Source organism: Pseudophryne corroboree, chromosome 2 (assembly GCF_028390025.1).
Source record: "Pseudophryne corroboree isolate aPseCor3 chromosome 2, aPseCor3.hap2, whole genome shotgun sequence".
Classification (NCBI taxonomy): Eukaryota; Metazoa; Chordata; class Amphibia; order Anura; family Myobatrachidae; genus Pseudophryne; species Pseudophryne corroboree.
The window spans coordinates 1,054,021,326-1,054,049,142 of NC_086445.1; the positions used below are offsets into that span (position 1 = coordinate 1,054,021,326).

At 49.5% G+C, this 27,817-nt stretch overlaps 1 protein-coding gene across 3 annotated transcripts in view; it reads right to left on the reverse strand.

Annotated features, from left to right (window-relative positions):
• Positions 1-1,933: 1,933 nt before the first annotated feature.
• AGPAT3 (1-acylglycerol-3-phosphate O-acyltransferase 3) overlaps positions 1,934-27,817 on the reverse strand; it is a 262,014-nt gene continuing 236,130 nt past the window's right edge. For all 3 annotated transcript variants that reach the window (XM_063956906.1, XM_063956905.1, XM_063956907.1), the window contains 2 exons: positions 4,069-4,267; positions 1,934-3,970 (listed from right to left, as the gene is read on the reverse strand). In XM_063956906.1, the coding sequence (XP_063812976.1) occupies positions 3,879-3,970; positions 4,069-4,267 (291 nt within the window). In that variant the 3' untranslated portion in view covers positions 1,934-3,878. The remainder of the gene's footprint in view (positions 3,971-4,068; positions 4,268-27,817) is intronic.

The window sequence follows — 27,817 nt, forward strand, 5'->3', positions numbered from 1 at the left end:
CCATACATATCCCTATGTCCCCCCATATCCATACCCCCCTACTCTAACACAGCCCCCACCATCCCCCAGTCCTGCATCCAACACCCTACCGTATCTCTATCCCATACATATCCCTGTATCCCCCCCATATCCATACCCCCTACTCTAACACAGCCCCCACCATCCCCCAGTCCTGCATCCAACCCCAACACCCTACTGTATCCCTATCCCATACATATCCCTGTATCCCCCCATATCCATACCCCCTACTCTAACACAGCCCCCACCATCCCCCAGTCCTGCATCCAACACCCTACTGTATCCCTATCCCATACATATCCCTGTATCCCTCCCATATCCATACCCCCTACTCTAACACAGCCCCCACCATCCCCCAGTCCTGCATCCAACCCCAACACCCTACTGTATACCTATCCCATACATATCCCTATATCCCCCCCATATCCATACCCCCTACTCTAACACAGCCCCCACCATCCCCCAGTCCTGCATCCAACACCCTACTGTATCCCTATCCCATACATATCCCTGTATCCCCCCCATATCCATACCCCCTACTCTAACACAGCCCCCACCATCCCCCAGTCCTGCATCCAACCCCAACACCTTACTGTATCCCTATCCCATACATATCCCTGTATCCCCCCATATCCATACCCCCTACTCTAACACAGCCCCCACCATCCCCCAGTCCTGCATCCAACCCCAACACCCTACTGTATCCCTATCCCATACATATCCCTATATCCCCCCCATATCCATACCCCCTACTCTAACACAGCCCCCACCATCCCCCAGTCCTGCATCCAACACCCTACTGTATCCCTATCCCATACATATCCCTATATCCCCCCATATCCATACCCCCTACTCTAACACAGCCCCCACCATCCCCCAGTCCTGCATCCAACCCCAACACCCTACTGTATCCCTATCCCATACATATCCCTATATCCCCCCATATCCATAACCCCTACTCTAACACAGCCCCCACCATCCTCCAGTCCTGCATCCAACCCCAACACCCTACTGTATCCCTATCCCATACATATCCCTGTATCCCCCCCATATCCATACCCCCTACTCTAACACAGCCCCCACCATCCCCCAGTCCTGCATCCAACACCCTACTGTATCCCTATCCCATACATATCCCTATATCCCCCCATATCCATACCTCCTACTCTAACACAGCCCCCACCATCCCCCAGTCCTGCATCCAACCCCAACACCCTACTGTATCCCTATCCCATACATATCCCTATATCCCCCCATATCCATACCCCCTACTCTAACACAGCCCCCACCATCCCCCAGTCCTGCATCCAACACCCTACTGTATCCCTATCCCATACATATCCCTGTATCCCCCCCATATCCATACCTCCTACTCTAACACAGCCCCCACCATCCCCAGTCCTGCATCCAACACCCTACTGTATCCTTATCCCATACATATCCCTGTATCCCCCCATATCCATACCCCCTACTCTAACACAGCCCCCACCATCCCCCAGTCCTGCACCCAACACCCTACTGTATCCCTATCCCATACATATCCCTGTATCCCCCCATATCCATACCCCCTACTCTAACACAGCTCCCACCATCCCCCAGTCCTGCATCCAACACCCTACTGTATCCCTATCCCATACATATCCCTATATCCCCCCCATATCCATACCCACTACTCTAACACAGCCCCCACCATCCCCCAGTCCTGCATCCAACACCCTACTGTATCCCTATCCCATACATATCCCTGTATCCCCCCCATATCCATACCCCCTACTCTAACAGTCCCCACCATCCCCCAGTCTTGCACCCAACACCACTGTATCCCTATCCCATACACATCCCCCTGTATAACCCCCCCCCAGCTCTAGCACAGCCCCCACATGAAGCAGTGATCCTGGAGCCGGGTGACACCACGTCTTGTTTCAGCTCTTTATTGTTACTCCTAACGTCTCTTTACAGGGGAGATAAAGGTGATCACACGGGCAGCGACATAAAGCAACACTACAGTCTGCTCACGCGTCTCTCTGGCCACTCACACCCGTATGACACACAGGATTAACCCCTACATGCAGTATTCTCCTCCCTAGTGGATGATATGTCATATATGATATTAGTGTGAAGTTGTCAGTCTGGTTTGTTACATGCTAATGACATGTTAAGGTCTAAAGCACTAATCCCTGGCAGAGGTAGTCACATACTATGACACAGACGTCCCGTGCCCCGCGGCGGTGCCAGCCCTTCCCGTGCCAGAGACATGATGCCACAGGTGAGCGTGGGAAGAGGAGAGCTGCCCTGAGGGTTCCGGAGAGAGATGAAGGTCCAGACAATTCCTTCACACATAACGGAGTGGTTTGTGCATATACAGAAATAACATTCATTCACACTCATACACCGGCGCCAGTCCTGACTGCAGTGTACTGTGGGCATAGATCTGTGGCTCTGGACGTTACAACAGCGGCACGGCAGGCTTCACACCGGGGGCCGGCTCAGATTAGCGTCATTCCAGTGTGTCAGGAGCCCCCGTTTCCTCTGCAACACTGGGGGTGGGCGGAGATACAACAGTACCTGATGAGAATTCTCTCAGTAATACTACGGGAAAAAGTCCAGGTATTAAACAGAAGGAGGGGGGGGGGGCTGGATTAAGGGAAGGTGGTCCCACAAACATGGAGGAGCAGAGGGCACACAGGAGGGGCAGTATACACCCATGCCAGCAATGGCATACATCATGAGTGATAAAGAAAGGGGGTATACAGGGAACAAGAGATAAGGGGAGAGCAGAGAAGAGGCACTGGGCATTGTGTAGGGGCAATAAGATGGACCTAGTGATAAGGAGAACGGAGGGCACAGAGTAGGGGTAACGTGGACTCAGCCATCAGGGGAGGAGGAGCAGAGGGCATAGAGTAGGGGTAACATGGACTCAGCCATAATGGGAGGAGAAGCAGATGGCATAGAGTAGGGGTAACGTGGACTCAGCCATAATGGGAGGAGGAGCAGATGGCATAGAGTAGGGGTAACGTGGACTCAGCCATAATGGGAGGAGGAGCAGAGGGCATAGAGTTGGGGTAACGTGGACTTAGCCATAATGGGAGGAGGAGCAGATGGCATAGAGTAGGGGTAACGTGGACTCAGCCATCAGGGGAGGAGGAGCAGATGGCATAGAGTAGGAGTAACGTGGACTCAGCCATCAGGGGAGGAGGAGCAGAGAGCATAGAGTAGGGGTAACATGGACTCAGCCATCAGGGGAGGAGGAGCAGATAGCATAGAGTAGGGGTAACGTGGACTCAGCCATCAGGGGAGGAGGAGCATAGGGCACAGAGTAGGGGGTAACATGGAATCAGCCATCAGGGGAGGAAGAGGAGCAGATGGCATAGAGTAGTGGTAAAGTTGACTCAGCCATCAGGGGAGGAGGAGTAGAGAGCAGAGAGTACGGGTAACGTGGACTCCGCCATCAGGGGAGGAGGAGCAGAGGGCATAGAGTAGGGGTAACGTGGACTCCGCCATCAGGGGAAGAGGAGCAGAGGGCATAGAGTAAGGGTAACCTGGACTCAGCTATCAGGGGACAAGGAGAAGATGGCATAGAGTAGGGGTAACGTGGGCTCAGCCATCAGGGGAGGAGCACAGGGCATAGAGTAAAGGTAACGTGGACTCCACCATCATGGGAGGAGGAGCAGAGGGCACAGAGTAGGGGTAATATATCCTCTGGCGTTGCAGCTGTTCTTGCACCTATGAAATGGCAGGTTCCTATTGACTCATGGTGCCAGTCCAGGATGGAGGCCCTGAAAGGCAGACTACCCCCTCAGTTCATGTTAGTAAGAAACCAAGATAAAGTTCAAACTGCCTTAGGTATGTGGTGCCTGCAGCTAATTCTTCTTCTTCTTCACCTCACTGTTACCGTAACTAGAACCTCGCTCAATCTCCGTCACCCCAATCAGGCGGCGCACAGCAAAGGAGGCTATGAGAAAAGGAAAAACAGGTTCATTAGAAGAAAAGATACCTCTAGAATGAGGGTAACACTCCATGCCACAGGCACAATATGTAATATCTGGTTACCTGCCCAGATGAAGCCCATGAAGGAAAGGATTAGAAGGGGAGAACCACTGGCAAAGATGCCAATTCCAAATGAGAACAGGGGAGATAGGAGAAGTGTTGCCCAGAACAAAAAGTTGAGGAGGGTCCAAGGCCGGCGGGAGGGCACGATCTGGGTACCAGGATATAATCCCTCTTGGAGGTACTGTTCCTGTAAAGCATCCTGAAAAGAAGAAGCAAAACATAAGTGGAAGAACCAGTGTCGCATATCTACACGTTGGCCTGAGTCCAGCATAATGATGCCCAGGTGACGGGCGGGGGATGTGAGGGTACTGGATTTAGGACATAAAGCCCACCTTTATTTTTGGAGCACCCTTACATACAGCGTTCACACAGATAAGAAGATGCTTCACAAACCTCCTAGGTGACATCACACAATCAACAAAGAGTATCTACCAATATCTCTTAATAGCAGTAAGCTCTCACCAGCAGGGCCCTCTTCCCTTCTCTTACTTAAAACCATCTTCTACTCCATACGCCTTTGACGGCACCAAATCCCTCAGTTCCTGCCGCCCTGATACTTGTGTCAGTGTCATCTGCTGCTGCAGCCATGTCTATATACCCTGTACTTGTCCTGTATTGTTTTCAACTTTAAGTCGCTGTTTTCCTGTTTTGGTTACTTGTTTATGTACTCTGGAATTGGGCGCTGCGGATCCTTTGTGGCGCCATATAAAGCATAATAATAATAACAGATTGAAAACCAGTCTCCCCAAAAGTCCCAGCAGGGTCCCGAAAAACTCATCAGAGGCCGTTACTCCAGTATAATACAGATCCTACCAGGACTTCAGGTTGACAACGGCAGCACACTCTTCTGAGTCCCAGCCGCATGGTCACTGTGCTTCACCAACACGGTGATGTCCCAGCAGCTATATCCTGTCATCTGCAGCTATAAGATTATGCCAGCGGACCTCCCAGCACCTTCACAATACCTGCTGCCCAGGCTCTGCTGGCATAACCAGCTCCCGCTGCCAAACACACAGCCTCCGACAACACACAGGCTCTGGTAATACAGGATTTGGAAAGACTGACTCCATCACCTGTTCCCTTCTAAAACCACATGATAAGGGGCTTTTTGCCCCTGACACGGCTAGCAAAAATAGGATTTTGGTACTTACCAGATAAGTCTTTTTCTTTGAATCCACAGGGGTCACTGGAGTACTCTTGTGATATGGACGGGGCGTTAGCAGGGATAGGCACATTTAAATATTTAAATTAGTAACCATCCTCCCCCTCCATACTCCCAAAGGTACCTCAGTGTTTTTACTGAGCCGAATATGAGAGATAGAGAGGATAACCAATGGAGAATTACATATAACATAACTGACAACAATGAAGTTGACACATAACGGAAAACTAAACAGTTGACACGACAATAGATAACAATCACCTTAACATTTGAGCAAGTCGGTGAGAATGTGTTACCATAAGATCTACTGAACTTACCACAAGACAGGTAAAACTGCTCTGGGTGGGCGTCCAGTGCCCCCTGTGGATTAAAAGAAAAGGATTTATCTGGTAAGTACCAAAATCCTATTTTCTTTTTCATCCACTAGGGGTCACTGGAGTACTCTTGGGACGTACCAAAGTTTCCCTCCTGGGCGGGAGAGCTGTTTGGCACCTGTAACACTAGACGGCCAAAGCTAGATGCTGATGCCGCAAACGTATCAAACTTGTAAAAGCGCACAAACGTGTGCACTGATGACCATGTAGCCGCACGTCAAAGCTGTGTCGTAGAAGCTCCACGACCTGCTGCCCATGAAGTTCCCACAGAACGTGTGGAATGAGCAGAAACTGATGTAGGCGGTTGTAGCCTAGCATGAAGGTAAGCCTGACGTATAGTCAGTATAATCCATCTGGATAAGGTCTGCTTAGAAGCTGGCCAACCCATCTTGGCAGCATCATAGAGAACAAACAATGTATCCGTCTTACGAACTGTAGACGTTCGGGATACATAAACACGTAGTGCGCGTACCACATCCAAAGTAGCTGGAGTTCCTGCACTTTCTGATAATACCGGAACTACGATTGGTTGATTGATATGAAAAGATACCACCTTTGGTAGGAAAGCGGGATTCGTCCGAAGTTCCGCTCTATCATGAAACACCAGATACGGTGGCTTGCATGACAAGGCACCCAATTCTGAAACACGTCTTGCTGAAGCTAAGGCTAGCAGAAAAACTGTTTTCCAAGTGAGAAACTTAACATCCACTTGTTGTAAGGGTTCAAAAAGTGAAGACTGTAAAAAATCTAAAACCAGATTCAAGTCCCATGGAGCTGTAGGTGGTATAAATGGAGGTTGTACTTTGAGGACACCTTGCAGGAAAGTGTGTGCTGTTGGCAAAAGGACCAAACGCCTTTGAAAGTAAATTGACAAGGCCGAGACCTGCACAGTTAGTGTAGATAAACGTAGTCCTCCATCTAACCCAGTCTGTAAAAATAGCAAAAGACGGGATAACTTGAAAGATGTCGGAAACTTCCGAGCTTCACACCACCCTATATAGGCACTCCAAATCCTGTGATAATGAGCTGCCGTAACTGGCTTCCTAGCACGCAACATGGTTGGTATAACAGATTCTGGAATGCCCTCTCTTCTTAAGACGGCGGTTTCAACAGCCATCCTGTCAAACGCAGCCGGATAAAGGAACGGACCCTGTTGTAACAGGTCCGGACATAGCGGGAGCGGCCAAGGATCATCTGCGAGTAGCCCGCGGAGATCCAAGAACCATGCTCTCGAGGGTCAATGAGGCGCCACAGGTATGACTGTCGTGGACTCTCGTTTGATCCGCTTTAGCAACCGAGGAAGCAGCGGAAACGGTGGAAACAGATACATGATCCTGTACGGCCACGTGATCGTGAGAGCATCCACTGCCACTGCCTTTGGATCTCATGATCTGGACACATACTGGGATGTTTGATGATTTTGGCGAGATGCCATTAGATCCACCTGTGGGTAACCCCACCTCTGGACCAACATGCGAAACACTTCTGGATGTAAAGCCCATTATCCTGGATGAAAATCCTGACGGCTGAGAGATAATCTGCCTCCCAGTTGTCCACTCCTGAAATGAACACTGCCGACAATATCACCTGGTGAAGCTCGGCCCAATTGAGGATTCGAGCAACTTCCCGCATGGCCATGCGACTGTGTACCTCCATGTTTGTTGATGTATGCGACTGTTGTCGCGTTGCCTGACTGGACCGTCTGAGACTGGAGCATGTGCACTGCCCGTCGCAGTGCGTTGTAAATTGCCCTGAGTTCAAGCACATTTATTGACAGTAATCTTTCTTGGTCTGACCAGAGACCCTGAAGCTGACAATTTTGGACCACTGCTCCCAAACCTCTGAGACTCGCGTCCGTCGTTAGAACTATCCAATTCCAGACTCCGAACCTTTTCCCTGCGGTGAGATTGTGTACTTGGAGCCACCAGAGTAGTGATACTCTGGCCCTTGGAGACAACCGCACCATCTGATGAATTTGTAGATGCGACCCTGACCACTGTGCGAGAACATCCAGTGGAAAAGGACGCGAGTGAAATCTTCTGTACTGGAGTGCTTCGAAAGACGCCATCATCTTTCCTAACAGTCGAATGCACAAATGTACCGAGACTGTCCGTGGTTTGAGCACTAATTGTACCAGATGACGAATACTGTGTACCTTCTGTTCTGGCAGGTAAATTCGTTGATCCACCGTTTTGAGAATCATTGCTAGGAATTGAAGTCGTTGCGACGGAATCAGATGTGATTTCTTGAAGTTGACAATCCAACCTTGCTGAACTAGTACATTGTATGTCAGTAAGGCATGTTGAAGAGTATCTGTTGAGACGGAGCTTTGATGAGCAGATCGTTTAAGTACGGACTTTTATCACTCCCATGGATCTGAGATGAGCAATCACCACAGACATCACTTTTGTGAATACCCGAGGCGCTGAGAGGCCAAACGGTAGAGCCTGAAATTGATAATGGTTTGCTGTACTTAAGTACACCTGATGCGCTGGCCAAATTGGAATGTGTAAGTACGCATCTTTGAGATCCAGCGAAATTATGAACTCCTGTGGCTCTAAACCTGCAATCGCTGACCGCAGGGATTCCATCTTGAATCTGTAGTAAGTGACGTACTGATTGAGCCCCTTTAGGTTCAATATCGGTCTGACAGAGCCATCCGGCTTTGGAACTACAAAAAGACTGGAATAATAACCTTGACCCTGTTGGTGAACTGGAACCGAAATCAAAACTGCTGAATCTACGAGAGACTGAATCGCGGTCTGCCGAACTGCCTTTTTGTCTTCTGACACAGGCAGACCCGTCTAGAAAAATCGCATTGGTGGAAGACAATCGAACTCTATTTTGTAACCTTTGAACACTAAATTGCGGATCCACCCATCTGTGTATGTCTGAAACCACGCCAAGTGAAATGTCTGAAGGCGTGCTCCCACAACTGAAGATCGGAGATGGGCTGGAAGCCCGTTATGCCACTGGCTTATCGGCGGTCTTAGGGTCCTGACTACGGGTTAGAGGTGTTGAAAACCACATCCTCTACCATGTCTACCGTGTGTGGTTGTTCCTCTATCACGGCCTCGAAAAGACTGAGGTATAAAGGATTTGAACGCTGGTCCCGAGTATTTCCGTTTAGGAACCTGTGTAGGCAATGGTAGGAAAAAAGACTCTCCCCCCAGTGGCCTGAGAAATCCATTTGTCCAATTCCGGACCAAACAACATCTCGCCAGCATAAGGCAACGCTTCTATTCCTCGTTTGGACTCTGTCTCCACCTGCCAAGAACGCAGCCAAAGTGCACATCGTGCCGCAATTAGTGATGCTGAAAGGCGAGAACTAACCTGCCCGACGTCCATAGAAGCCGTGCCTAGATATTCAGCAGATTCACATATGTGATCTGCTAGAAGTATAAGGTGGTCTTCTTGTAGGCCCAACTAGAGCTGTGTTGCCCACGCAACTACATCCTTGTTAACCCAAACTCCAACCAAAGCAGGCCTAAGCAACACCCCTACTACTGTATACATTGACTTTAGCATTGTTTCTAGCTTACGCTCTGACGGGTCTTTAAGCGTCGTAGCAGCTAGTACTGGAATTTTTATTTTTTTAGAAAGTTTTGACACAGAGGAATCCACAGCCGGTGGATTTTCCCATTTAGACGTCAAACTCTGGAAACGGGTAGCTCAACAGAAACCGCCAAGGTATGGAAAAATAAGAATTTACTTACCGATAATTCTATTTCTCATAGTCCGTAGTGGATGCTGGGAACTCCGTAAGGACCATGGGGATTAGCGGCTCCGCAGGAGACTGGGCACAAAAGTAAAAGCTTTAGGACACCTGGTGTGCACTGGCTCCTCCCCCTATGACCCTCCTCCAAGCCTCAGTTAGGATACTGTGCCCGGACGAGCGTACACAATAAGGAAGGATTTTGAATCCCGGGTAAGACTCATACCAGCCACACCAATCACACCGTACAACCTGTGATCTGAACCCAGTTAACAGCATGATAACAGAGGAGCCTCTGAAAAGATGGCTCACAACAATAATAACCCGATTTTTGTAACAATAACTATGTACAAGTATTGCAGACAATCCGCACTTGGGATGGGCGCCCAGCATCCACTACGGACTATGAGAAATAGAATTATCGGTAAGTAAATTCTTATTTTCTCTAACGTCCTAGTGGATGCTGGGAACTCCGTAAGGACCATGGGGATTATACCAAAGCTCCCAAACGGGCGGGAGAGTGCGGATGACTCTGCAGCACCGAATGAGAGAACTCCAGGTCCTCCTCAGCCAGGGTATCAAATTTGTAGAATTTAGCAAACGTGTTTGCCCCTGACCAAGTAGCTGCTCGGCAAAGTTGTAACGCCGAGACCCCTCGGGCAGCCGCCCAAGATGAGCCCACCTTCCTTGTGGAATGGGCTTTTACAGATTTAGGCTGTGGCAGGCCTGCCACAGAATGTGCAAGCTGAATTGTACTGCAAATCCAACGAGCAATAGTCTGCTTAGAAGCAGGAGCACCCAGCTTGTTGGGTGCATACAATATAAACAGCGAGTCAGTCTTTCTGACTCCAGCCGTCCTGGAAACATATTTTCAGGGCCCTGACTACGTCCAGCAACTTGGAGTCCTCCAAGTCCCTAGTAGCCGCAGGCACCACAATAGGCTGGTTCAAATGAAATGCTGAAACCACCTTAGGGAGAAATTGAGGACGGGTCCTCAATTCTGCCCTGTCCGTATGAAAAATTAGGTAAGGGCTTTTATAGGATAAAGCCGCCAATTCTGAGACACGCCTGGCTGAAGCCAGGGCTAACAACATTACCACTTTCCAAGTGATATATTTTAAGTCCACAGTGGAGAGTGGTTCAAACCAATGTGATTTTAGGAAACCCAAAACTACATTGAGATCCCAAGGTGCCACCGGAGGCACAAAAGGAGGCTGTATATGCAGTACCCCCTTGACAAACGTCTAAACTTCAGGAACTGAAGCCAGTTCTTTCTGGAAGAAAATCGACAGGGCCGAAATTTGAACCTTAATGGACCCTAATTTTAGGCCCATAGACAGTCCTGTTTGCAGGAAATGTAGGAAACGACCCAGTTGAAATTCCTCTGTAGGGGCCTTCCTGGCCTCGCACCACGCAACATATTTACGCCAAATCCGGTGATAATGTTGCACGGTTACATCCTTCCTGGCTTTGATCAGGGTAGGGATGACTTCATCCGGAATGCCTTTTTCCTTCAGGATCCAGCGTTCAACCGCCATGCCGTCAAACGCAGCCGCGGTAAGTCTTGGAACAGACAGGGTCCCTGCTGAAGCAGGTCCTTTCTTAGAGGTAGAGGCCACTTCTCTGTGAGCATCTCTTGAAGTTCCGGGTACCAAGTCCTTCTTGGCCAATCCGGAGCCACGAGTATAGTCCTTACTCCTCTCCTTCTTATGATCCTCAGTACCTTGGGTATGAGAGGCAGAGGAGGGAACACATACACTGACTGGTACACCCACGGTGTTACCAGAGCATCCACAGCTATTGCCTGAGGGTCTCTTGACCTGGCACAATACCTGTCCAGTTTTTTGTTGAGGCGGGACGCCATCATGTCCACCTTTGGTTTTTCCCAACGGTTCACAATCATGTGGAAGACTTCTGGGTGAAGTCCCCACTCCCCCGGATGGAGGTCGTGTCTGCTGAGGAAGTCTGCTTCCCAGTTGTCCACTCCCGGAATGAACACTGCTGACAGTGCTATCACATGATTTTCCGCCCAGCGAAGAATCCTTGCAACTTCTGTCATTGCCCTCCTGCTTCTTGTGCCGCCCTGTCTGTTTACGTGGGCGACTGCCGTGATGTTGTCTGACTGGATCAGCACAGGCTGACCTTGAAGCAGAGGTCTTGCTAGGCTTAGAGCGTTGTAGATGGCCCTTAGCTCCAGGATATTTATGTGGAGTGATGTCTCCAGGCTTGACCACAAGCCCTGGAAATTTCGTCCCTGTGTGACTGCTCCCCAGCCTCTCAGGCTGGCATCCGTGGTCACCAGGACCCAGTCCTGAAAGCCGAATCTGCGGCCCTCTAGAAGATGAGCACTCTGCAACCACCACAGGAGAGGCACCCTTGTCCTTGGTGACAAGATTATCCGCTGATGCATCTGAAGATGCGACCCGGACCATTTGTCTAGCAGATCCCACTGGAAGGTTCTTGCGTGGAATCTGCCGAATGGGATTGCTTCGTAAGAAGCCACCATCTTTCCCAGGACCCTTGTGCATTGATGCACTGAGACTTGGCCTGGTTTTAGGAGATTCCTGACTAGTTCGGATAACTCCCTGGCTTTCTCCTCCGGGAGAAACACCTTTTTCTGGACTGTGTCCAGGATCATCCCTAGGAATAGGAGTCGGGTAGTCGGGATCAGCTGAGATTTTGGAATATTGAGAATCCAACCGTGCTAGCGCAGCACTATCTGAGATAGTGCTACCCCGACTTCCAACTGTTCCCTGGATCTTGCCCTTATCAGGAGATCGTCCAAGTAAGGGATAACTAAAACTCCCTTCCTTCGAAGGAGTATCATCATTTCGGCCATTACCTTGGTAAAGACCCGGGGTGCCGTGGACAATCCAAACGGCAGCGTCTGAAACTGATAGTGACAGTTCTGTACCACAAACCTGAGGTACCCTTGGTGAGAAGGGCAAATTGGGACATGTAGGTAAGCATCTTTGATGTCCAGAGACACCATATAGTCCCCGTCTTCCAGGTTTGCAATCACTGCTCTGAGTGACTCCATCTTGAATTTGAACCTTTGTATGTAAGTGTTCAAGGATTTTAGGTTTAAAATTGGTCTCACCGAGCCGTCCGGCTTCGGTACCACAAATAGTGTGAATAGTACCCCTTTCCCTGTTGTAGGAGGGTACCTTGATTATCACCTACTGGGAATACAGCTTGTGAATGGCATCCAATACTGCCTCCCTGTCTGAGGGAGACGTCGGTAAAGAAGACTTTAGAAAACGGCGAGGGGGAGACGTCTCGAATTCCAATTTGTACCCCTGAGATACCACTTGAAGGATCCAGGGGTCCACTTGCGAGTGGGCCCACTGCGCACTGAACTTCTTGAGACGGGCCCCCACCGTGTCTGCTTGTAAAGCCCCAGCGTCATGCTGAGGACTTTGCGGAGGCGGGAGAGGGCTTTTGTTCCAGGGAACTGGCTGTTTGTTGCAGCCTTTTTCCTCTCCCTCTGCCACGGGGCATAAATAAGGCGCCTTTTGCCCGCTTGCCCTTATGGGGCCGAAAGGACTGCGCCTGATAATACGGCGTCTTCTTAGGTTGAGAAGCTACCTGGGGTAAAAATGTGGATTTTCCAGCAGTTGCCGTGGCTACCAGGTCTGATAGACCTACCCCAAATAACTCCTCCCCCTTATAAGGCAATACTTCCATGTGCCTTTTAGAATCCGCATCACCTGACCACTGCCGCGTCCATAAACCTCTTCTAGCAGAAATGGACAGCGCGCTAACTCTTGATGCCAGACGGCAAATATCCCTCTGTGCATCACGCATATATAGAAATGCATCCTTCAAATGCTCTATAGTCAGTAATATACTGTCCCTATCTAGGGTATCAATATTTTCAGTCAGGGAATCCGACCACGCCAGGCCCGCACTGCACATCCAGGCTGAGGCGATTGCTGGTCGCAGTATCACACCCGTGTGAGAGTATATACATTTTAGGATATTCTCCAGCTTTCTATCGGCAGGTTCCTTTAGGGCGGCCGTATCAGGAGAGGGTAGTGCTACCTGTTTTGACAAACGTGTGAGCGCGTTATCCACCCTAGGGGGTGTTTCCCAACGTGCCCTATCCTCTGGCGGGAAAGGGTACGATGCCAATAACCTTTTAGGAATTATCAGTTTTTTATCGGGGGAAACCCACGCCTCATCACACACTTCATTTAATTCCTCGGATACAGGAAAAACTACAGGCAGTTTTTTCTCACCAAACATAATACCCTTTTTAGTGGTACTTGTATTATCAGAGATATGCAATACATTTTTCATTGCTTCAATCATGTAACGTGTGGCCCTAGTGGAAGTCACGTTTGTCTCATCATCGTCGACACTGGAGTCAGTATCCGTGTCTGTGTCTGCCATTTGAGGTAGCGGGCGTTTTAACGCCCCTGATGGCGTTTGAGACCCTTGGACAGGCACAAGCTGAGTAGCCGGCTGTCTCATGTCGTCAACTGTCTGTCGTAACGAGCTGACCCTGTCACGCAATTCCTTCCATAAGCTCATCCACTCAGGTGTCGACTCCCCAGGGGGTGACAACTGTATAATAGGCAATTGCTCCGCCTCCAACTCATTTTCCTCCTCAAACATGTCGACACATTCGTACCGACACCCAGCACACACAGGGAATGCTCTGATAGAGGACAGGACCCCACTAGCCCTTTGGGGAGACAGAGGGAGAGTATGCCAGCACACACCAGAACGCTATATATAAACAGGAATACCACTATAAAATGTGCTTTTCCCTTTATAGCTGCTGTTAGTATCAAAACTGCGCCAAATTAGTGCCCCCCTCTCTTTTTTACCCTTTTCTGTAGTGCAGGACTGCAGGGGAGAGTCAGGGAGACGTCCTTCCAGCGGAGCTGTGATGGAAAATGGCGCCCGTGTGCTGAGGAGATAGGCTCCGCCCCCTTCTCGGCGGCCTTTTCTCCCGCTTTTTTGTAAGTTCTGGCAGGGGTTAAAATACATCCATATAGCCCTGGGGGTTATATGTGGTGTATTTATGCCAGCCAAGGTGTTTTACATTGCTGCTCAGGGCGCCCCCCCCTAGCGCCCTGCACCCTCAGTGACCGAAGTGTGAAGTGTGCCTGAGTAACAATGGCGCACAGCTGCAGTGCTGTGCACTACCTTGTTGAAGACTGATGTCTTCTGCCGCCGATTTTTCCGGACCGCTTCTGGCTCTGTAAGGGGGCCGGCGGCGCGGCTCTGGGACCGAGCTCCGAGGCTGGGCCTGTGTTCGGTCCCTCTGGAGCTAATGGTGTCCAGTAGCCTAAGAAGCCCAATCCACTCTGCACTTCAGGTGAGTTCGCTTCTTCTCCCCTTAGTCCCTCGATGCAGTGAGCCTGTTGCCAGCAGGTCTCACTGAAAATAAAAAACCTAAAACTAAAACTTTCACTAAGAAGCTCAGGAGAGCCCCTAGTGTGCACCCTTCTCGGCCGGGCATAAAAATCTAACTGAGGCTTGGAGGAGGGTCATAGGGGGAGGAGCCAGTGCACACCAGGTAGTCCTAAAGCTTTTACTTTTGTGCCCAGTCTCCTGCGGAGCCGCTAATCCCCATGGTCCTTACGGAGTTCCCAGCATCCACTAGGACGTCAGAGAAATAAGAATTTACTTACCGATAATTCTATTTCTCATAGTCCGTAGTGGATGCTGGGAACTCCGTAAGGACCATGGGGATTAGCGGCTCCGCAGGAGACTGGGTACAAAAGTAAAAGCTTTAGGACTACCTGGTGTGCACTGGCTCCTCCCCCTATGACCCTCCTCCAAGCCTCAGTTAGGATACTGTGCCCGGACGAGCGTACACAATAAGGAAGGATTTTGAATCCCGGGTAAGACTCATACCAGCCACACCAATCACACCGTACAACCTGTGATCTGAACCCAGTTAACAGCATGATAACAGAAGAGCCTCTGAAAAGATGGCTCAACAATAATAACCCGATTTTTGTAACAACAACTATGTACAAGTATTGCAGACAATCCGCACTTGGGATGGGCGCCCAGCATCCACTACGGACTACGAGAAATAGAATTATCGGTAAGTAAATTCTTATTTTCTCTGACGTCCTAGTGGATGCTGGGAACTCCGTAAGGACCATGGGGATTATACCAAAGCTCCCAAACGGGCGGGAGAGTGCGGATGACTCTGCTGCACCGAATGAGAGAACTCCAGATCCTCCTTAGCCAGGGTATCAAATTTGTAGAATTTAGCAAACGTGTTTGCCCCTGACCAAGTAGCTGCTCGGCAAAGTTGTAAAGCCGAGACCCCTCGGGCAGCCGCCCAAGATGAGCCCACCTTCCTTGTGGAATGGGCTTTTACAGATTTTGGCTGTGGCAGGCCTGCCACAGAATGTGCAAGCTGAATTGTACTACAAATCCAACGAGCAATAGTCTGCTTAGAAGCAGGAGCACCCAGCTTGTTGGGTGCATACAGGATAAACAGCGAGTCAGATTTTCTGACTCCAGCCGTCCTGGAAACATATATTTTCAGGGCCCTGACTACATCCAGCAACTTGGAGTCCTCCAAGTCCCTAGTAGCCGTAGGTACCACAATAGACTGGTTCAAGTGAAACGCTGAAACCACCTTAGGGAGAAATTGAGGACGAGTCCTCAATTCTGCCCTGTCCGTATGAAAAATTAGGTAAGGGCTTTTATAGGATAAAGCCGCCAATTCTGAGACACGCCTGGCTGAAGCCAGGGCTAACAACATTACCACTTTCCATGTGAGATATTTTTTTTTTAAATCAAGTGTTTTTTTATTGAGTTTTGTGTCACATACAAACAAAACAAAACATCAACATTGACATTTAACTACAACATTAACAGTTGCCATCAACAAACAGATATTATCCAATCACAATTTGGTGTGCGTGTTATTTCTTATCATATATCTTTATATTTTTATATACATGTATCCACGACAAGGAGTATCCATGTTTTTACTAATGTCGCTCATGTGCTCAATATACTTGCTCGCCTAATCCTGCGCTACCCCAGCGGCCCCACATTTTCGTAAATCGCGAGGTGGAACCCCTTATTTTGTACATATGTCTCTCATGACGAATTACCTCGTTCACCAACGCCCTCCAGTGCTCCACTCTAGGTACATCAGCAGAGAACCAGACCCTAGCAATAACCACCTTAGCTAGCGTTGTGAGACACAGGACATATTTGTATAGTAAAACAGAATGTGTCTCCTCCAAATCTAGCCCAAATAAACATATGCCAGGATCTAATGTAGGGAGGGACGGTGCTGTCATGACCACATCACACCACACTTTATGCCAGAAAAGGGAGATCTCAGGGCAGTCCCACAGTAAGTGCCAAAAACCGGCATCAGCTGCCTGACACCTGGGGCAGTTAGAGTCCTCCCTAAGACCAGCCCTCTGTAAAATAACCGGAGTGCGATAGGCCCTGTGTAGAGTGTAGAAAAAAACCTGTTTATACCTTATACATGGAGTAGTGTATTTAAGGGAGCTCATAATCTGGAGCCACTGCTCTTGGGACAATTGCCCCAAATCAATCTCCCATTTAGTACGGAGATTATTTAATAGATCGGGATAGCTATTGTTATTTAAAGCAGCATATATGGTAGAAACCCTCCCCCTCAAAGAAGCAAGCAGCGTCTTAACAGGTGAGTCAGCAATTGATGGTGGGCCGCGAGGGAATTGGGTCTGTGCAGCATGTCTAAGCTGGAAATATCGAAACATAACTGTGTTAGGCACATCAAATTCGATTTTCAGTTGCTGAAATGACTTCAGCACTCCACCGTGGTATAGCTGACCCAGTGCCACGACTCCCCTAGCAATCCATATGTTATCTAGCGACATCTCATATAGCTCAGGGTATGCACTATTGAACCACAGTGGGGTACAGGTATCATGTCCCTCCCAGTCATACAAAGTGTGCGCATAGCGCCAGATAAGCAAGGCTTGACGCAACAGGGGAGGCAAGCCAGACGTTGAGAGACCAGAAAGGAGAAGCTGAAGAGGAGAGAGAGAAAAAGCAGGAGAACACTCCGTCCGCTCAGCCAGAAACCCCCTCATCGTATCCCCCAGAGAGTCCCCGGTCCATTCACTCAGATGGGCCAGCTGAGCGGCCACATAGTATAGTCTGAGATCTGGGAGACCTGCACCGCCGGACATTTGAGATCTGCATAATGTTCTGATAGAGACCCGCGCCGGCCTACCACTCCATATAAATGAGGATAAAACTCCCTCAATAACAGCAAAGGTCTTCTTGGGAAGGTAGACCGGGGAATTCTGTAGAGCATAGAGAAACTTTGGCTGCATCACCATTTTGAATAAATTAACCCTACCCAGGACCGACAGCGGTAATTTTTTCCAGCTATGTGCCTTCTCTTTAAATGTCGCTAGTATGGGGTCAATATTTTGGGCCATATAGCTACGCGCCATAGGAGTAATCCAAATGCCTAGATATTTGAACCGCAGTGTCCATTGCAAAGGATACGCCCCCTGTGTATTTTCGGGGAGAAGGCCAGAAATAGGGAAAACGTGGGATTTGTCCCAGTTAATTAGCAGACCGGAAAAGATACCAAAGTTCTCTACTACCTGTAATGCTGTTTGAAGAGAGTCGTCAGAGTCCTGTAGAAAAAGTAACATGTCATCCGCGTATAGCGCCACCACATCCACATGACCCCCAATCTCAACTCCCCTGACCCCGCCATCACCGCGCAGCAGGGCGGCCAACGGCTCCACGGCCATCGCAAACAGTGCAGGAGATAGGGGGCAGCCCTGTCGAGTGCCCCTCTCCAATGCAAAAAGCTCAGACGTGAAACCATTGGCCGTCACACGAGCCACAGGCAAGGAATACAGTAATTGGATAAAGCCAATAAATCGAGGGCCAAAGGCAAATTTCTCCAGCACCCCCCACAGGTACCTCCATTCTACAGAGTCGAACGCTTTGGCCGCATCAAGGGACACCACCACCGCGTCCGACCCCCCTATATCACTTCTCTGGAGATGACAGAACAATCTACGTAGATTTTGGGCCGTGGACTTACCCGGCATAAAGCCAGTCTGGTCTGGATGAATTATAGTTGTAATTACCAAATTCAATCGAGATGCCAAGATTTTTGCTAGTATTTTTACATCAGTATTGAGGAGGGAAATGGGTCGATAAGACTCAGGGAGCAGGGGGTCCTTCCCCGGTTTCAGCAGGACAATTATATTGGCCTCGGCCATAGAGCGCGGGAGAGCCCCACCCTCTAAGAGTAGTTCAAACAGTTGTAAGATAGGGGGCAAAAAAAGTAATGTATTTTTTATAGACCTCACCCGGAAGTCCATCAGATCCCGGTGCCTTAGACGCCGGGAGAGACAGGATCGCGGCCTCCACCTCCTCCACCGTGATAGGCGCATCCAGAGCCCCAGAGTCCTCCCGGGACAAGCATGGCAAGGTCAACTGAGCCAAAAACTCCCCCAGCTGATCATCCGAGTAACTGGCCCGGGAGGCATAAAGCGAGGAATAACAACTACGGAAGGTCTCCGCCACCTCTGCTCCAGAATAACACAGTTGGCCAGCAGAATTCTTCACACACTGAATCACTGTTCTAGGGGAATCAGACCGGGCCAAAAAGGCCAGATAGCTGCCATTCATCTCAGCCCGAAAATACTGCTCATGTCCCGCAAAAAGGAGTCTACGCCTGGACTTCTCAAATAAACAATCCGACCACTCACTCTGCGCGTTCTTCCACAACAACTCATCAGACCGCAAATGGGTAACAAGATATTGAGATTCCAACTGCTGGCACAAAGATTCCAACCGCATCTCCTCCCTCTTACTAAACGCTTTAACTTCAGAGATCCTCTTTATAAAGGAGCCCCGCAAAAACGCCTTAAAGGCATCATGTTTCATCGTCAGAACATTGTATAGTGAGTTATCTTCCTGGAACCCTTCCCAGGCGGCTATCAGATCCGCACCCTCCCCCAACAGAGTCAGCCAAAAGGGGTTAAGCTTCCACATTCTTGCTCCCCGCTCCCAACCCATATTAACTGAGACTAAAACAGGAGAATGATCCGATATGCCCCTAGGGAGATAGTCCACTGCCAGCACGTCCGGAGACAAATCAGGGGAAACCAACACCAAATCAATACGAGAGAATGCATGATGGGTAGCGGACTGACAGGAGAACTGAGCGGCCGCGGGATTACGACATAACCATATATCCACCAGCCCCAGCTCCCCCACCAGTCTCGCGAACGAGGTAGGGGACGCCAGGGGAGGGGAAGACGCAACTGACTCCCTCCACCTGTCCATACCACCATCCATGACATTGTTAAAATCTCCTAGGCATATCACAGGGGTAGCAGGGGACCGGGCCAGGAAACGGGCAGCGTGCCGGAGGACCTCGTTATTATATGGCGGGGGGACGTATACTGCTAATATATGAAACAGTCTGCTGTTAATATGGGCTCGTAGGAAGACGTACCTGCCGTATTGGTCAGTTTCACATACATCCGGATGAAATTGTACGGACTTTCTAATCATTACAGAAACGCCTCTGGCATTATTAGAGAAGGTGGAATGATACACGTGACTGACCCAGGGTTTTCTAAGCGCCAACACTCTACTTCCATGCAAATGTGTTTCAGAAAGACAAATTATGTCTGCCTGATATTTTTTAACCTGAGTAAGGACTAACGATCTTTTGATTCTTTCATTCAATCCCCGAACGTTCCAGCTGAGCAGACGGAGCCCCTCAGAAACAGCAGACATAGAGATCATAACGGAGAGGGGTAGCAGGATAGGTTAAAGAGACATACAGCAGAGCCTGGCATCGCAACATAGCAACGTTGAGCAAATAGTACATAGGGACAGGGACAATCAGTCCCCCTACGTTCCAGGAGGCAAGAGAGCACAGAGCAACATAATACAGAAAGCACTTGTCATTGCAAAATACGCACAGAACTAAAAAATGATGGCTTGGAAAAAAATAAACTAACCCCCCCCGCACCCACCCTGTATCACCTCGCAAACTTAAGGCATACCTGGATCCCATAACTCCCATTAAGTAACCAAACTAAGGGATAAGGGCCTAACCAAAGAACCTAAGGAAAAGCCCTTACACTATTTTCAGTAAGAGCTCTCCACAATTCGTAGAGAGAAAAAAAAAAATAAGAATTTACTTACCGATAATTCTATTTCTCATAGTCCGTAGTGGATGCTGGGGACTCCGTCAGGACCATGGGGAATAGCGGCTCCGCAGGAGACAGGGCACATCTAAAGAAAGCTTTTAGGATCACATGGTGTGTACTGGCTCCTCCCCCTATGACCCTCCTCCAAGCCTCAGTTAGGTACTGTGCCCGGACGAGCGTACACAATAAGGAAGGATCTTGAATCCCGGGTAAGACTCATACCAGCCACACCAATCACACCGTACAACTTGTGATCTGAACCCAGTTAACAGTATGATAACAAACGAAGTAGCCTCTGAAAAGATGGCTCACAACAATAATAATAACCCGATTTTTGTAACAATAACTATGTACAAGTATTGCAGACAATCCGCACTTGGGATGGGCGCCCAGCATCCACTACGGACTATGAGAAATAGAATTATCGGTAAGTGAAATTCTTATTTTCTCTAACGTCCTAGTGGATGCTGGGGACTCCGTCAGGACCATGGGGATTATACCAAAGCTCCCAAACGGGCGGGAGAGTGCGGATGACTCTGCAGCACCGAATGAGAGAACTCCAGGTCCTCCTTAGCCAGAGTATCAAATTTGTAAAATTTTACAAACGTGTTCTCCCCTGACCACGTAGCTGCTCGGCAAAGTTGTAATGCCGAGACCCCTCGGGCAGCCGCCCAAGATGAGCCCACCTTCCTTGTGGAGTGGGCATTTACAGATTTAGGCTGTGGCAGGCCTGCCACAGAATGTGCAAGTTGGATTGTGCTACAGATCCAACGCGCAATCGTCTGCTTAGACGCAGGAGCACCCATCTTGTTGGGTGCATACAATATAAACAACGAGTCAGATTTTCTGACTCCAGCTGTCCTTGAAATATATATTTTTAATGCTCTGACAACGTCCAGTAACTTGGAGTCCTCCAAGTCGCTAGTAGCCGCAGGCACCACAATAGGCTGGTTCAAGTGAAAAGCCGAAACCACCTTAGGGAGAAAATGAGGACGTGTCCGCAGTTCTGCCCTGTCCGAATGGAAAATCAGATATGGGCTTTTGTACGATAAAGCCGCCAACTCTGAAACTCTCCTGGCTGAAGCCAGGGCCAGTAGCATGGTTACTTTCCATGTAAGATACTTCAAATCTACAGATTTGAGAGGCTCAAACCAATGAGATTTGAGAAAATCCAAAACTACGTTTAGATCCCACGGTGCCACTGGGGGCACAATCGGGGGCTGTATATGTAGTACACCCTTGACAAAAGTTTGTACTTCAGGCACTGAAGCCAATTCCTTCTGGAAGAAAATCGATAAGGCCGAAATTTGAACCTTAATAGACCCCAATTTGAGGCCCATAGACAATCCTGCCTGCAGGAAATGTAAGAATCGACCCAATTGAAATTCTTCCGTTGGGGCCTTCTTGGCTTCCCACCACGCAACATATTTTCTCCAAATGCGGTGATAATGTTGTGCGGTCACTTCCTTCCTAGCCTTAATCAAGGTAGGAATAACTTCCTCTGGAATGCCCTTTTCTTTTAGAATCCGGCGTTCAACCGCCATGCCGTCAAACGCAGTCGCGGTAAGTCTTGGAACATACAAGGTCCCTGCTGAAGCAGATCCCTTCTTAGAGGTAGAGGCCACGGATCCTCCGTGAGCATCTCTTGAAGTTCCGGATACCAAGTTCTTCTTGGCCAATCCGGAGCCACTAGTATTGTTCTTACTCCCCTTTTCCGAATAATTCTCAGTACCTTTGGTATGAGAGGCAGAGGAGGAAACACATACACTGACTGGTACACCCATGGTGTTACCAGAGCGTCCACAGCTATTGCCTGAGGGTCTCTTGACCTGGCGCAATATCTGTCCAGTTTTTTGTTGAGGCGAGACGCCATCATATCCACCTTTGGTTTTTCCCAACGGTTCACAATCATGTGGAAAACTTCCGGATGAAGTCCCCACTCTCCCGGGTGAAGGTCGTGTCTGCTGAGGAAGTCTGCTTCCCAGTTGTCCACTCCCGGGATGAACACTGCTGACAGTGCTATGACATGATTTTCCGCCCAGCGAAGAATCCTTGCAGCTTCTGTCATTGCTCTTCTGCTTCTCGTGCCGCCTTGTCTGTTTACGTGGGCGACTGCCGTGATGTTGTCCGACTGGATCAACACCGGCTGACCCTGAAGCAGCGGTTTTGCCAAGCTTAGAGCATTGTATATCGCTCTTAGCTCCAGTATATTTATGTGAAGAGACGTCTCCAGGTCTGACCATACACCCTGGAAGTTTCTTCCCTGTGTGACTGCTCCCCAGCCCCGTAGGCTGGCATCCGTAGTCACCAGGACCCAGTCCTGTATGCCGAACCTGCGGCCCTCTAACAGATGGGCACTCTGCAACCACCACAGGAGAGACAACCTTGTTCTTGGTGACAGTGTTATCCGCTGATGCATGTGCAGATGCGATCCGGACCATTTGTCCAGCAGATCCCACTGAAATGTTCGTGCATGGAATCTGCCGAATGGAATTGCTTCGTAAGAAGCCACCATCTTTCCCAGGACTCTTGTGCATTGATGTACTGACACAGTTCCTGGTTTTAGGAGGTTCCTGACCAGTTCGGATAACTCCCTTGCTTTCTCCTCCGGGAGAAACACCTTTTTCTGAACCGTGTCCAGAATCATTCCCAGGAACAGCAGACGTGTTGTCGGGGTCAATTGAGATTTTGGAAGATTCAGAATCCACCCGTGTTGCTGAAGCACTACTTGGGTTAGTGCTACACCGACTTCCAGCTGTTCTCTGGACTTTGCCCTTATCAGGAGATCGTCCAAGTAAGGGATAATTAATACGCCTTTTCTTCGTAGAAGAACCATCATTTCGGTCATTACCTTGGTAAAGACCCGAGGGGCCGTGGACAAACCAAACGGCAGCGTTTGAAACTGATAATGACAGTCTTGTATCACGAACCTGAGATACCCTTGGTGTGAGGGGTAAATTGGGACATGCAGATAAGCATCTTTTATGTCCAGGGACACCATGAAGTCCCCTTCTTCCAGATTCGCTATCACTGCTCTGAGTGACTCCATCTTGAACTTGAATTTCTGTATGTACAGGTTCAAGGATTTCAGATTTAGAATAGGTCTTACCGAACCGTCCGGCTTCGGTACCACAAATAGTGTGGAATAATACCCCTTTCCCTGTTGTAGGAGGGGTACCTTGACTATCACCTGCTGAGAATACAGCTTGTGAATGGCTTCCAATACCGTCGTCCTTTCTGAGGGAGACGTTGGTAAAGCAGACTTTAGGAACCGGCGAGGGGGAGACCTTTCGAACTCCAACATGTAACCCCGAGATACTATCTGCAGGATCCACGGGTCCACCTGTGAGCGAGCCCACTGATTGCTGAAAATCTTTAGTCGACCCCCCACCGCTCCTGAGTCCGCTTGTAAAGCCCCAGCGTCATGCTGATGGCTTTGTAGAACCCGGGGCGGGCTTCTGGTCCTGGGCAGGGGCTGCTTGCTGCCCTCTCTTACCCTTTCCTCTGCCTCGCGGCAGATAAGACTGTCCTTTTGCTCGCTTGTTTTTATAGGAGCGAAAGGACTGCGGCTGAAAAGACGGTGTCTTTTTCTGTTGGGAGGGGGTCTGAGGTAAAAAAGTGGATTTGCCGGCAGTTGCCGTGGCCACCAGATCCGATAGGCCGACCCCAAATAATTCCTCTCCTTTATATGGCAATACTTCCATATGCCTTTTGGAATCCGCATCACCTGACCACTGTCGCGTCCATAAACTTCTTCTGGCAGATATGGACATCGCACTTACTCTTGATGCTAGAGTACAAATATCCCTCTGAGCATCTCGCATATAAAGAAACGCATCCTTTAATTGCTCTAGAGTCAATAAAATACTGTCCCTATCCAGGGTATCAATATTTTCAGTCAGGGAATCCAACCACACTACCCCAGCACTGCACATCCAGGCTGAGGCTATTGCCGGTCGCAGTATAACACCAGTATGAGTGTATATACTTTTCAGGGTAGTTTCCAGCCTCCTATCCGCTGGATCCTTGAGGGCGGCCGTATCAGGAGACGGCAACGCCACTTGCTTTGATAAACGTGTGAGCGCCTTATCCACCCTAGGGGGTGTTTCCCAGCGCGCCCTAACCTCTGGTGGGAAAGGGTATAATGCCAATAACTTCTTTGAAATTAGCAGTTTTCTATCGGGGTTAACCCACGCTTCATCACACACTTCATTCAATTCCTCTGATTCAGGAAAAACTACAGGTAGTTTTTTCAGACCCCACATAATACCCCTTTTTGTGGTACTTGCAGTATCAGAGATATGCAAAGCCTCCTTCATTGCCGTGATCATATAACGTGTGGCCCTACTGGAAAATACATTTGTTTCTTCACCGTCGACACTAGATTCATCTGTGTCGGTACCCGTGTCGACTGACTGAGGTAAGGGACGTTTTACAGCCCCTGACGGTGTCTGAGACGCCTGAGCCGGTACTGACTGGTTTTCCGGCCGTCTCATTTCGTCTACTGACTTTTGTAATGTACTAACATTATCACGTAATTCCATAACTAAAGCCATCCATTCCGGTGTCGACTCCCTAGGGGGTGACATCACCATTACCGGCAATTGCTCTGCCTCCACACCAACATCGTCCTCATACATGTCGACACACACGTACCGACACACAGCAGCCACACAGGGAATGCTCTAATCGAAGACAGGACCCCCTTAGCCCTTTGGGGAGACAGAGGGAGAGTTTGCCAGCACACACCAAAAGCGCTATAAATGTATATAAACAACCCTAAAAGGTGTTGTTTTTGTTATAAGCGCTTTTAATATATAAATATCGCCAATTTATGCCCCCCTTCTCTTTGTTACCCTGTTTCTGTAGTGCAGTGCAGGGGAGAGTCCTGGGAGCCTTCCTCACAGCGGAGCTGAGCAGGAAAATGGCGCTGAGTGCTGAGGAGAATAAGCTCCGCCCCCTTTTCGGCGGGCTTTTCTCCCGGGTTTTGAGAAATCTGGCCTGGGTTAAATACATACATATAGCCTTAATGGCTATATGTGATGTATTCTTTGCCACTAAAGGTATTTAATATTGCTGCCCAGGGCGCCCCCAGCAGCGCCCTGCACCCTCCGTGACTGGTCAGTGAGAAGTGTGTAGCAACAATGGCGCACAGCTGCCGTGCTGTGCGCTACCTTCATGAAGACTGAAGAGTCTTCTGCCGCCTGTTTCCGGACCTCCGATCTTCAGCATCTGTAAGGGGGGTCGGCGGCGCGGCTCCGGGACGAACCCCAGGATGACCTGTGTTCCGACTCCCTCTGAAGCTATGTCCAGTAGCCTAAGACTCCAATCCATCCTGCACGCAGGTGAGTTGAAAATCTCTCCCCTAAGTCCCTCGATGCAGTGAGCCTGTTGCCAGCAGGACTCACTGAGATTTAAAACCTAAAAAAACTTTTTCTAAGCAGCTCTTTAGGAGAGCCACCTAGATTGCACCCTGCTCGGACGGGCACAAAAACCTAACTGAGGCTTGGAGGAGGGTCATAGGGGGAGGAGCCAGTACACACCATGTGATCCTAAAAGCTTTCTTTAGATGTGCCCTGTCTCCTGCGGAGCCGCTATTCCCCATGGTCCTGACGGAGTCCCCAGCATCCACTAGGACGTTAGAGAAAAGGGTATTTCCCCAACCCTGAGAAGAGAAGAAGAAAAAGAAACAATACCAATTTAGCCGGGCATATGCCCCAGTACACAGCAGCAAATAGCAGTAAAATAATGTGGGACTGACCCTTATCTCCTCATCATAACGATACATAGCGAGCGATATCGTAAATTCTTCCCCCACACCCGTACACCCCACATTGCATATATTCTCATTTTGCATTTATATTTACAGGAATATGCATTTGGACAAATGGGTGCATAGGAAAAGCCGAAAGCAGCCTCAGAGCAACAACACAGTATTAAGGAGGACGTGGCTGACGCTCCAGCCATGCACCGGCATCCTGGGGAGATGTGAAAAAATGTGTGGTGTTGTTAAGCACCACCCGCAACCTGGCTGGAAACATCATAGCATATTGTATATTTCGGTCTCTGAGCTGGCGCTTGACTTGAATACATTGAGATCGGCTCTTTTGCACCTCCAGGGCAAAATCAGGAAATACGGAAATATTATGTCCATCTTGTTGGATAGGGCCCTTTGTTCGGGCCAGTCGGAGCACAGTGTCCCGGTCCTTGAAATGCAGGAGGCGTGCAATAAATGTTCTAGCCGGGGCCCCCGGCGGCGGCGGTCTAGGCGGGAGCCTGTGCGCCCTCTCCACCGCAAATTGGGAGGTAAACGCCTCCTTGCCAAACAGATCAATAAGCCATCCTTCAAGAAAAGACTCCGGGGAGTTGCCCTCCACCTTCTCGGGCAACCCGACAATTCGGATGTTGTTGCGCCGCAATCTCCCTTCAACATCAGACATTTTAGCCTGCATAGACGTCACTTGGGTAGATAGGTCTGCCACTTTCAGCTGCATGGGCGAAGCAGCATCTTCCAAAGCCGATATCCGATGTTCAGTTTCACCCACTCGCTCTCGGATCTTCTGCATATCCTGTCTTAGCAGAGAAACATCTATTTGTACTTGCCCAATCCGGTCCGTAACCCTCTGCTCGGATGCAGAGATGGCCTGCAATATTTGCTGGGTAGATTGAACCTGCTCATCTTGGTCGGAGGCGTCCACCTCGGCCTCAGGCGAGGGCGGGCCGGCTTCACCTCTCCTTGCCGACGCAGACGCCTGTTGTGGTCTGGCATATCTCTCCAGTTTCGCAGCAGCGTTAGCCGCACTCTGTCCTCCCTTCACCATGGTGCCCCTGGACGGGGGTACAGATCCACAGGAGTATTACCGCAGATTTAGCACACGGGTTAGGGCTGCCCGGGTCGGGCAGATATAGCACCCCAAATAAACAGAGCAAGTATGTAGAATCACTGCAGATAGTTAGGAAGCAGGCGTACGTGGTATAAATTGCAGCTGAGTAAAAGCTGAGTCAGGGTTACCTAGGTCGTCATCACAGCAGAACAGGCATTTTGATGAGAGCAGCCGGATTCAATGAAGTATATACAGTCCATCCAGGAGAAAATATAAAGGTCACTGGCTTTGCAGGGCTTCGTGGAAGTATTAAGCCCAGGAGGGAGACAGGATGGCAGCCCCAGTCATTGCTCCGCACAGCTAGGGGAGAAGGAGCTGCAGGGCTAAAGATGGCGGCTTTTCGCGGGCTTTTTTCCCCCAGGCTCGGTCTCCAGCGTCTCCGCAGCGGGGTCTCAGGCATGTACCCTTGCCGAACAGCAGATAATAGGGTC